The 12923-nt window shown below is 37.1% G+C and overlaps 1 protein-coding gene across 1 annotated transcript in view; it reads left to right on the top strand.

Moving 5' to 3' along the window:
• The window catches only part of wnk2 (WNK lysine deficient protein kinase 2), a 162372-nt gene that overhangs the window by 83328 nt on the left and 66121 nt on the right, over positions 1–12923 (top strand). Inside the window, exons 11-12 of the mRNA XM_072280381.1 lie at positions 107–274; positions 12152–12210. Coding sequence (XP_072136482.1) covers positions 107–274; positions 12152–12210 — 227 coding nt within the window. The remainder of the gene's footprint in view (positions 1–106; positions 275–12151; positions 12211–12923) is intronic.

The following is a 12923-nucleotide window of genomic DNA, read 5'->3' as shown; positions in this document are numbered from 1 at the left end:
AATTTATATGACATTATAATAGAACTGATATAGACACTGAGTTTGTTTGCAGATTGATGCATTTAATGTTATGTCACGGTTTCTCATGATGTCTTCCTTTTTCAAGCCGCAGGTCCCAACAGCCCAAACCTATGTTCAGCCTGTGTCTCAGCCACTGCCACAATATCAAGTTCAACAGCATCCGATGCCAGCACTGCCATCCCAACCTATACAAATGAGTCCTTTGCAACTTTCATCAGAACCCCTTCAGATTAACCAACCTACGCCAACTCTGGTAAATTCTTTTTTCTTAAAACGTACAAAAGAAACATTCAGGAGTACATTTGGTGCAGTGCACCAGGGAAAATAGCAAAACTGCAGATAGATTAATCTGGTCTTACTCACAAATAAAAACACAAGAACCCCCAAGATATTGCTGGAGATGAAGGGAGAAGAGATGGTCTAACTGAGAAATCAGAACATATAGTTACTTTTAATGCACAAGGAATTAAATAGTTTTATATTTGCAGTTATAAACAATTAAGTTTCAATTTTCCATTGGTTGCTAGTAAGGAAAAAATGCAAAACATCACTGACAGAGGTTTTAGAACTTCAGAATTATGGAGAAACAATCTCCTGTACTTTAATGTACCTGTAATTTAAATAGTTGTGTTTGCCTTAATTGTAAATAAATATTAAAAATTTTATAGTGTTAGACCAAAAAATGCATTAAATTAACACTGATTTAACTGGGTATCAATTGATTTTTCAGTGTTGTTCTAAAATAACATTGTACAGACTAGTTTTAATATAAAGTCATATTACTTATTTTGTATATCATCTGAAAATGTTTGCTTTTAAAATAAGCTGTTTTCACAAAACAGCAATAATTTAAACTACAGTTATTCTTTCACATTATACTGTATGAGGGGTGATTGATAAGTTTGTGGCCTAAGGTAGAAGGAGTCAATTTTAGAAAAAAGTCCCCTCCTACATTTACACACTTAGTCCAGCGTTCGTGGAGCATACGGATCTTGGACCTCCAGAAAGTGTCCACAGATGGGTGATTGATAGGTTTGTGGCCTATGGTAGAAGGAGATGAGTTATACAGCTCTTGTTACATGCACATACTAACTCATCTCCTTCTACCTTAGGTCACGAACTTATCAATCACCACTGATGAGTTATTAACTGATGAGTTATTAACTTCAAACTTTCTGCGTAATCACTCAGAGTTGAACTGTATAACTTTTCTCCTTCTACCTTAGGCCACAAACTTATCAATCACCCCTGCAGTGGACACTTCCTGGAGGTCCAAGATCCGTATGCTCCACGACTGCCGGACTAAGTGTGTAAACGTAGGAGGGGACTACGTTGAAAAATAAATATGCTAGGTTTTCTAAAATTGACTCCTTCTACCTTAGGCCACGAGCTTATCAATGACCCCTCGTATATTTTTGGATGTCGTATTTTCTAAATGACTATCTGAATTAAGTTTAAATAAACTAACCAATCATTGTGGTGGCTCTTGACATTACCTGTGCTTCTCTTGCCATCCTTCTGTGGTATTGTATCTCTCACCTCTGGCAATATCTCCTTATCTGATTAACTTGCCTTGTTCCAACTCCAAACCTCTTGTGCAAAATTCTTACTCTCCTCCGCTCATCCACATGGCCACAAATAATATCCAGTGCAAATGTTTAAAAATAATCCCTCCTTGATTACTGTGACCTCAGCCTTTAATGTATTTCTTGCTGGCGTCTTCACAGCTTTGCTGTGCAACCACTGCTTAAAGTAACTACTGAGAAATGTACTTTCATCTCAATTCATAACATTGACCCTGCTCTTAATTTAACAATCTTCTCCTTTTAATCTCTCCCTTCATAGAAATACACTAAAGCATGCTTAGTGCAATCTTCTTGACCTTGCCTTCTGGTAAAGTCTCTTCCATCATCTCAATCACCATATTGTTCTTCACACACTAAAGGATCCCTCTAATTTTTCTTACAGCAGTGTGCACCAACCATTGCTCTGAGCAGGAAATTTTTACACATCCTGAAAACTGCATGGCATTTACAATGTTTTTCTTTGTAATTTGCATACTATGAATATTTAGAATGAACATTTTTAATAATCGCATACTTTCAAATTGTATTAATTGAAGAGTATAATGAAATACAGTAAAACAAGGAAAATTTTCATGTTTTGTAAACTTTTTCTCATCTGTCTTTATGACAAATCTGTATGTATTGTCCAGATTAATCTTGTATCCAGAAGAAAGAAATATCTTAATCCTTATTAGATCATCCAAAGGTTCCACTTCTAGTTTGTTTCCGGATTTACATTTGCTTGAATTTATAAGACTGAATCCACTTTGCAAATCAGCATTGTCAATACACGATGTTAACAAGAACTGACAATTTTTTCAAATACTTAATTTCTAAGCACGTAGTTCAACATATCAGTAAACGTCTTAATGGAACCAGTCTTAACTTTCGCAGAAATGACAAATTTGAAATCACAGTATTGACGTGATATTTTTGAGGCAACACTTTTTCATACTTCGCAATAGTAGTTGAGTATTCTTTTGTCAGTTCTATGACATACCCTTTTCGAAATTCAAAATTGGTTGCATTTGCAATAAAAACAGGGTCAAAAGCTCATCATTCTCTTAACTCATGGTCAGGAAATCTATAATCCAAGTGAATACACGGATGTTGAATAAATTGATCACAGCTAACAGGTGCAAGTCGATCTTTATCCTTGTCCCTCTAATAAGCAGTATTGCCAAGATACTGTAACTGTAACTTGTTAATGTTTACTTTTGCATGCTGTAGTGCTTCAATTGTGCTCAAACAATTTTTCGTAGGGAATTTACAAAAGGCTGCTGGATCATTGTAACGGACAGTTAGTGCTACTCATTGTGGATTGGTCAAAATCTTCAGGCAGTAGTTATTGATTGGATTGTTACATTTATTAACTTGCTCTTTGCAGTACTGGATCAAAACTTTGTAATTCCTTGTTAAAGCAGTAACAACAAAATGTCTTGACATTTATTGTCTTTGTTTATCGTCTAAATGACATACTTTCAAAATTATTAATATTATATAAAAGAAAATTTCTGTTGCGCATGACCAAGGCTATGTGCATAGGAGCATTTCAGTTATTGCATGGCTGCACACCTGCGCAGCTTAGAGGGAACAGTGCACACACTTCTTTTATCTTCCAAGCTGCCTGCTGTTGTATCTGTCCTTGTAAAACAACGCTCTTCCAATTTCCTTGTTCTGCAGTTTCAAAATCGTATCAATCTGAAATCTGGCTCTCAAATTACTTCAGAATTTTGCAGCTGCAATCTGTTTACCTTTGTCTCAAACTTAAGTGATCTTGCTCCTGTTACAGCTATTGTCATGCTCTTTCACTTAACCTGAAAAAGTTCCTCATCTTGGCTCTTTTAGGTCAAAAGGACACAATTAAACTGTTTACTGTTGAGCCTGACTAAGCCTTGGTGTTATTAGGTTTTGCTCTTGCCTGCCAAATTTGCTCACCATGCCATGAATATTCAGATTGCAAAGATGGCCCCTGGATGTTTTTGAATACTCTTAGACTCTTCTCCATCTGAAGGGAGAGTTGGATTCCTATAAAAATGAGAAGATTAAGTTGACACTGCTGCTTTGATCTTTCCAATAGTACATTGTATCAGATTTTCTACTGGCCTTCTCCACCCCCTCCCTACTACCCCCAACTTCCTTGTGCATCTTATCCATGAGACCCACACCGTGGTTCCTCCATGTTTACAATATATATTAATGATTTAGATGAGGGAATTAAAAGTAACATTAGCAAATTTGCCGATGACACAAAGCTGGGTGGCAGTATGAAATGTCAGGAGGATGTTATGAGAATGCAGGGTGACTTGGACAGGCTGGGTGAGTGGGCAGATGCATAGCAGATGCAGTTTAATGTGGATAAATGTGAGGTTATCCACTTTGGTGGTAAGAACAGGAAGGCAGATTATTCTCTAAATGGAGTCAAGTTAGGAAAAGGGGAAGCACAATGAGATCTAGGTGTTCTTGTACATCAGTCACGGAAAACAAGCATGCAAGTACAGCAGGCAGTGAAGAAAGCTAATGGCATGCTGGCCTTCATAACAAGGAGAATCGAGTATAAGAGCAAAGAGGTCCTTCTGCAGCTGTACAGGGCCCTGGTGAGACCACACCTGAAGTACTGAGTGCAGTTTTGGTCTCCAAATTTGAGAAAGAACATTCTTGCTATTGAGGGAGTGCAGCATAGGTTCACAAGGTTAATTCCCGGGATGGCGGGAATCCCGAATATGTCGAAAGATTGGAGCGACTGGGCTCTGAAATTTAGAGGCTGAGAGGGGATCTTATTGAAATATGTAAGATTATTAAGGGATTGGACACGCTGCAGGCAGGAAGCATGTTCCCGCCGATGGGTGAGTCCAGAGCCAGAGGCCGCAGTTTAAGAATTAGGGATAGGCCATTTAGAACGGATTTGAGGAAAAACTTTTTCACCCAGAGAGTGGTGGATATATGGAATGCTCTGCCCCAGAAGGCCGTGGAGGCCAAGTCTCTGGATGCTTTCAAAAAAGAGATGGATAGGGCTCTTAAAGATAGCGGAATCAAAGGTTATGGGGATAGGGCAGGAACTGGATACTGATAGTGGACGATCAGCCATGATCACAATGAATGGCGGTGCTGGCTTGAAAGGCCGAATGGCCTACTCCTGCACCTAATGTCTATTGTCTTTTGTTATTTTTCACCAAACCTGTTTATCGCCGAATTTCCTTTCCTCTGTGTTAGCTGATACTGTAACCAGTGTTCTTGGTGTCTGAGGGTGCTTCAGATCTTTAGCCAGTGCCTTCTATGGTAACAACATACCTTTGACCTTTTGCTCTTGTGAACTATTATCTTCTGTCCCTGAATTTGCTGGTTGGTCTCAGATCCATACCCAGACTTCTCAGAACTCTTAGAATTCTTCCATTTGGGGTTCTGCCATGCCTCAATGCTTTTTTTTTAAAAAAAATGCCACAACTAATATCCTGTGCAACTGTGTCAAAATAATGCTTCTTCAATTGCTTTGACCTAAACTTTTAATATGTTTAATTGTTTTGTTCATAAGTCTGCTTCATTGTCCAGCTGGGTGCTACAGCATTATCTCAAAAACTTACCCTTGGTGTGTCTCCTATTTCTTATCTGCATTCTTCTTTTGATTACATGATCCAAAGCACAGTCAGTTTTGATGTGTATTTCTTTGTCACTCCAGATTCCAGAATCTACTCTCTTACCACGCTCTTTCCATGACATCCATCTGTATTTCACCATAAATTTCCTTTAACCACCTACAGCCTATTAAGTTATCAGACAGTTTCTCTACAATCTGGAAAGCTAATTTCCTCCATATAAATATTAGGTAGGCCAGACCCTTTGCCCTTGGGTACTAAGACCCAAGACTTCAAATCTGCAGCCAGCATCCCCATGTCCCTTCATTCTTTCAGAATCAGAATCCTTTATTACCGCCAAGTATGTGGACACATACAGGGAATTTGATGCCTGTTTCCCTGAGCTCTCGCTGTACAGAATCAAAAAGCAAACAAAACAATAGTGCAAATAATCGTGAACTATATACAATGAGGTATACCTGTGTATGTACAGGTGGACTTGGTTTATAATAGACTAAAATTCAAGTGTTCATAAGACTGATGGCATATGGAAAGAAACTGTTCTTGTACCTATGTGTCCTGGCATACAGTGATCTAAAGCGCCTACCAGCAGGAAGGAGTTCAAACTATTATGCCCTGTCCCTACATTTGTTATAGCTGCCAAATTCTCAGCCCCCTCAACACTATTTTCCCATATTTTGATATACCCAGTCCTATTCTCCTGCATTCCCCATAGCAATTTTTTTTGATGCTAAACAATCCCAAGATAAATGCACATGGAATTATTTGGATTTTCTAAATCTATCTTGGCAATATTGTTCAATTCAGCTATTGGCTCAGCTTACCTGGTGCTGAAACCCACATCCAAGTGCTTGTTATTGCTGACCTAGAATATTCCAGTGGACTTATGGTCAGTTGAATATGTTCTACTTTGGGAAGCTGGTGCTCGGGTTTCTACAACTTCAAACTTAGTGGGGGCCCGGTGATTTATAAATGCGTTCAAGAGTTTATTGGAATAGCATTTAATAATCTGAAAACTCTACTAGTTTGACCCCAGCAAAGTGTGGTGATGTTAGATTAAGGGAGTTTTATTCTATTTTTAATAAATCTGGCAAGCTTTTCTTTACAGCACATTGCATGAGATGGTGGATATTTTGAATATAATTTGATAAATTGTGATGAATTTTAACATTACTATTTTGAGACAGCATTTGATGTTAAGGCAAAATCTATTTTGTGACAGTGCATTAGTTCTGGCAATTAGACCACACTGCCTTTTGGCCTTCATGCCTCCTGCTCACATGGATTTTAGAACCCGGCAATCTGGGGGATTTGCTGATGTGGGCCTCAGTTGTTTTCGTCCACAGTGTTTGCCAGCCTAACATCCACAGATGTCCTTTGTCACATATCCACATTGCTGGCCTTTGACCATGGAGTGGAGGCCTAGGCTCTGGCATGACTTCTAACTCCCCCACATTGTTGTTTCTAAACCCTAACTCCCCCTTCTGTCACCAAAACCATCCCTACAAACTTTTTTAAAAAAACTACGTCTGAGCCATGACCTTGATGGAAGTTTTTTTTTTCATTCTTCATGTAAGGAAGTGAATGTAAGTGTTTATTACAAGTAATTTACTTATCTGTTACAGTAAACTAAAACTTTTTACTTAAAAGTCTGGTAAGCACTATCAGTTTCTTTCAATGTGACACCAAGAATCTTTAGCTAGAAGAGTTTCAAATTGCAACAAAGAAATTAACATTATTATGTCAAAATAAGTTTACTGAAACACTTTGTGCTGGAACATTGATATGTTGTAGTGTACACAGTAATATTCTAAGAATTAGAATGTTACATGCCATGTGATAGTGAGAACTTCAGTAGTTTGTTGTCGATTCTTGCTCCTGTGCAGCATTTTTCTTTGGTTGTTATGATGTTTCAGCTAATTTGAAAAAAAGGTTTATACAATGTAGCAAATACTTGTAAATTGTGTTATTATTTTCTGCAAGATGCATTTAATTTTTTAAAAATTACCTTGTCTAGAATTTTCATTTGTAAAAAATATGGAATTGCCATTTCACTGTTCAGTGGTGCTTGTACTCTTTCTAGCTCTTCCATAGTTGGATTTATGGAACTAATCTTTTATGTGGGAGGCACACTTGGACATAAATTCCAGGAATTTTTTATTATGTTCCCTGCTAATTATATAAAACCCTGTGGTATTAACAGATATGCACTAGTTACAGATATTAGTGATTCTGTCTTGGGGCTTGTCAGAGATTGGTGTTGGGACTATTGTTCTTCAGACTTTTCATTTGCAAGTTGGTGAAAGTGTTGAAGATCTCTGCACAGCTGATAATGGTGCAAGCATTTCTTTGAGCTTTACAGATTTGAGAATCTATTGTGGACAGAGGAAAGCGTGTAATTGGCATGCAGGGCTCAGAACCAATGACAGTTGAACAAGCAAAAATATTGCAAAGTTCAAAGCACCTTTCTGGGAGGCTTTTTTTCAGAATAACTATAATTGAATTTGTAGGATTTGATGTAATTTATGTATAACTTTGTTTTATTCAGTTGTTTCATCATGAATTCTGATTAATTCATCAGAAACACCAGGTAAAAGCTGCTAAGACATGTGAAATAAGAACCTGCATTATACAGTATGTTTCATCAACTTGGAATGTTTCCAAACACTTCAGAACCAGTTAACTATCTTTACTGAATGTTGCAATAGGTGAAAGTCACAGTCATTTTATGTATAGGAATGTCTTACAAGTTGCTGCAAAATTCCCAGAATCTGTTTTCTAGTGATGCAGATGGAAAGATGAGTGTTCATCAGAGCATCCAACTGCCTAAGTGATTATTGAAGATGCCACATAATATTTTGCATTTCCTTGTGGGGTGTATTCATTTTAAGTAGGAGAATATAAAAGCAAGGATGTAATGCTGAGGTCAGACCTCATCTGGAATATTGTCAGCAATTTTGGGCTGCATATCAAATAAAGAAAGTCCTGGTGTTGAAGAAGGTCCAGAGGAAATTTACAAGAGTGAGCATGAGATGACAGGGCTAACATGAGGAGCATTTGGTGGTTCTAAGCCAGTAGTTTAGAAGGATGAGGGGTGATCTCATTGAAATCTATCAAATTTGAAAAACCTGGATAGAGAAGTTATGGAGAGGATGTTTTCAGTAGTAGGTGACACTAGGACCAGAGGACACATCCTCAGAATAAATGGATATCCCTTTAGAACAGAGGTGAGGAGGAATTTCTTTAGCCAGAGGGTGGAGAATCAGTGAAATTCAGTACCACAGATGGCAATGGATGCTAAATCATTGTGTTGATAGCTTCTTGATTGAGGTGTCAGAGGTTGCAGGGCAAAAGTAGGCGAATGGGGTAGAGAGGGAAGAAAAAAATCTGCCATATTCAAACCACCCTGTCTGGCACCAAAAATCATTCCACAATCAAAGTCACTTGGATCCCATTTCTTCCCCATTCTAATGTTTGGTTTGAACGACAACTAAACCTTTTGACCATGTTTGCATTGAGTTGCTGCCATATGATTGGCTGATTAGATGTTTGTATTAACATACAGTGTACAGGTGTACATAATAAAGTGACTACTCAGTGTAGATTGAACAGCACAAGGACAAGCCCTTTGGCTCTCAGTGTCTGTGTGAAGCATTATACCAAATTAAACTGCTCCTGTCTACCTGCACATGATCCACATGGCTCCATCCCTGCATATTCTTGTGTCTATCTTAACAGCCTCTCAGTTTCCACTATTGTATCTGCTATTCTTATCACCCCTGAATATGTGTTACAGGCATCTACTATTCTGTGTTTTTAAAATAAAAACATCCTCCTTAAACTTCTCCCCACCCCCTCATCTTAAAGCTATGCCTATTAGTATTCAACATTTCTACCCTCAGTAAAAGATTCTGGCTGTCTACACTATCAATGCCTCCCATAATTTTGTAGACTTCCAAAGTTTTGCCCTCAACCTCCAATGCCCCAGAAAAAAACAATCTAAGTTTGCCAACCCGCTCCATATAGCTAATGATTTGCAAACCAGGCAGCATTCTGATAAATGCTTCTGAACCCTCTCCAAAGCTTCCACATCTTTCCTGTAATGGGGCAACCAGAACTATATGTAAATCTTCTATTTAGAAGTGTGGCCTAACCAAAGTTTTATACAACTGCATCATGACTTCTTGAGTATTGTACGCTTTGTCTCTTGCAATGAAGGAGAGCATGTCATGCCTTTACCACGCAATCTACTTGCATTGCCACTATCAGGAGGTATAGTCTTGGGTCCCAAAATTCCTTGGTACATCGGTGCTGTTAAGAAAATAAACTTTGCTTGTCTTAATTTTTAGTCCTATGACATTTAATTCTTTAAAAGCACTTTTGCAATTCTGTTTGCAATCACTAATTGTTGTACATGGCTGGAATTAAGTATAGATTTTCTAATCTTGTGTCAGTCGTGTTGTCAAGTTATGTAACCAATATGTTTAGTATATTTTGGTTGAAATCAGAAAGAAGTTATGCATATAAATACATGGAAATACAATTAATTAGAACCTAATTATCTTTCTTTCTGAGCAGTGAAAATGTTTCATGCATGTCTTACAACAAAAATAACTTGGTGCATACAGATACTTGTTTGTTTCCTTGAAACATCAAATAATTGTTCCACTTCATATTACTCAAGTAATAAATAGCTAAATCAAACATGTATAAGAGGTTGATCCTAATCTCTTTTTATTTGATCTTGGTCTGTTTGCTGATCGTGCTGCCATCATTGAGCTCTTTAACCAGGGAAGAAATGGGAAAAATATGGTTAGGTTCTCAATGCGAATAGCCGACTATATTAGCATTGATGTGACTTTGCTGTGGCAGGGTATGTTGTTTGGTTGAGTATCTTTCTACTGTTGAGCTTCAAATGAATAGTGTCCATCTAAACAAAGGATTAGAAATTTAACAAGAAGTGTTTTGAGGCACTAGTCTCAGGATTGAATAGAATTATTTAATCTTTACCAATTAAGGTAAATCCAGCTAGAATTCAACTGTGCACAGTCATACATTTTGCACTTTATTCATACTTGGGTGTTTTTTTCCATTCTTTGAGGTGGCAGGGAACTTTGCTAGCTATTAAGTTCTTAATATAGAATGGGTACTGCTGAAAAATTTCGTGCATGATTTTCTTTAATAAAATCAACACAAATCTTTATAAAAATATGTAATAATCTGGTGTGTGTTATGTGATAAATTGCTAAGTTCATTTTAATATATTAATGTATTAGAGAAAATATTTTTTCTGAATTTTGAATTCCGCAGCAGACTCGCTAAAACAATCTATGAAATAGATTACTTGCAGCTAATTGCTGCTTTTGATGTATATTGACTATTTAACAAATTAAGTTTATTTATAAATAGTAATTTCACAAACTTCATTTCACTATTCATTTAATTAGATTTCTACCTCCAGATGCATCAAATACCAGTTATATTAGTAAAGTCTTTAGTTATCCACAACCATACATATTCTAGTGGAAACTGATTTTTCCTGCAAACAAAACAAATGCAAGTGCAATTGAGTGGTCTTCCATATTTCAGTACAACAGAAAATACCGATGCAAGGACAGTTATTAAACCAGCAAAGTCGTGCACAGATTTCTACTGACTTTTGAAAGCATACATTACATACTTCAAATTAGTTTCTTCAATAGCAAAAATTAGTGTGTAGAACCATGGTTTATAATTCTGGCTGATGAAATTAAACCAATGGAAGTACATGCTGTTTTATGTTTCATATAGTACTAGTCACTATTCAGAAGTTATGAAATCCTGTATCCTTGATCAACTATGAATGCATATTATTCAGTATACTCTCAGCCATCCAGCATCCATAGAGAATTGGTAGGTGCTAGTTGCATGAGAATTGCTGAAGACAAACATTGTGTATTCCCTTACAGAAGACAAACATTGGTGTTCCCTTACAGAGACCTCTAAATGAATTACCAAACTATATTTTATCACTGATGTTGTACTTGGATCTGAAACATCACTGTCCTTCCCCTCCCCACCCCCCCACAAATGCCGCTTGACTTGCAGAGTTCCTGCTGTAGATTGTCTGTTGCCCCATCATCTACTTTTTCTTATGTCTGTGTTTTATTTCTCTGAGTGAACAAAAACTCTAAGCTTTGCCATTTGCAATATTCATAAACTGAAGAACCAATATTGGATTTTTTTCTTAAGAATGTTTTGATTTTCACTCTTTTCCACTTCTTTACAAATTTCTGTTTTCTGTTACAAAGTTAGAGTTGCATTTCCAATTTCTGACATAGGTAGATAGGAGAAATTGTACAGATTATATAACACTGTTGGAGGCTTCCATTTGTAAACACAAAGCATTGCTGTGCTATAGCTGATAATAGATGGCATTTGAAGAAAATCACAACATAATCTTGCACGCCAACATTCGTTTACTTTTTTTCTGCGAAAAGTTTATGAAATTGTTTAATATTTTGAAGGCTTTGCTGATTGTATGATAATTTGAAATGCATAGATAAAGATCAGCTTTATTTGTCAAACAAATAAAGATTGAAACATCGAAACATATGGTGAGGGGTTGTTGTGTCAAATCAGACCAGCAATGATTTTGCTGGGGCAGCCCAGCAAGAGTCACCATGCTTCCGACACCTTGCCCACAACTCACTAGTATTAATTCTAACCATATGTCCTTGTAATGTGGGAGCAAATTGGAGCACTCTGTGGAGGTCCCCGCACTTACGGACAGCGGTGGGAATTGAACCATGATTGGTGAAAACCGATTGTGTTAACCACTATGCTACCATGTGGTCCACATTACAGATAAATGAGTTTGCTGTGCTAAATCTTGTAGAGCTGTTAAGGATCCAAAGTAATTATATTGGAATATTTGAGATTTTGAAAGGCCACAAACTGTTATATTTAAAACACTTGTATTTCTATGAACAGGAGATGCATCCTCAACATGATAAACAGCAGACAACAGCATATGGTAGTTCTTGCGATAAGTAAGTACTATGGCAAAAATGTGAAAATATTAACACATTATCCTTAGGAAGCGTTTAATTCCGAATCTTTGTGACTTGGCTAAGTAGAATAAAAGGTAAAAAACGTAAAACTTCGAATGGGATTTTGATTTCAATTCCTATCTGCCAGTAGCCATTTCCTCCACAAATTTCACGACACGTACCAGTGATAATAAACCTGATTCTGATTCTTCTGCCACCACCCAACACAAAAAAAAATGAATTTCGTTAATTGTTACTATCAATTTCCACAAGTGCTTTCTTTAGCAACTTTAGAACTATAACAAAGGTCCATTTTAGTTTCATGGAAAAGCTCCAAACTCCAACAATAATAGGAAATTCTGGAAGTACTCAAAGCCAGGCAGTCTCTGTGGAAAGAAAGAGTTAACATTTCAGGTCAGAGTATTTTGTTAAACCGCATAGGAGGGAGCATTCCCAGTTCTAGCTTAGCACTTTCAACCTAAAACATAACTTTATTTCTTTCCTCAGATGCCACCTGACCTACTGAGTGTTTCCAGTATTTTGTATTTGTTTCAGACCTATGGCATCTGTAATTTTTATTATTCTTATGCGATTTCCAAAGTTTAATGCATGTTAGACTGGGAACATTTGGTGGAAATATAGATATCATTTGCATGAATAATCATTTTCCCCTTGAGTTGTGTTGCACTACCATGAACTGCAGCAGTCAGTGT

The sequence above is a fragment of the Mobula birostris genome, chromosome 16, assembly GCF_030028105.1.
Source record: "Mobula birostris isolate sMobBir1 chromosome 16, sMobBir1.hap1, whole genome shotgun sequence".
Lineage (NCBI taxonomy): Eukaryota > Metazoa > Chordata > Chondrichthyes > Myliobatiformes > Myliobatidae > Mobula > Mobula birostris.
Note: the sequence above shows the minus strand (reverse complement) of the source record. Positions and strands in the feature narration are given on the sequence as shown.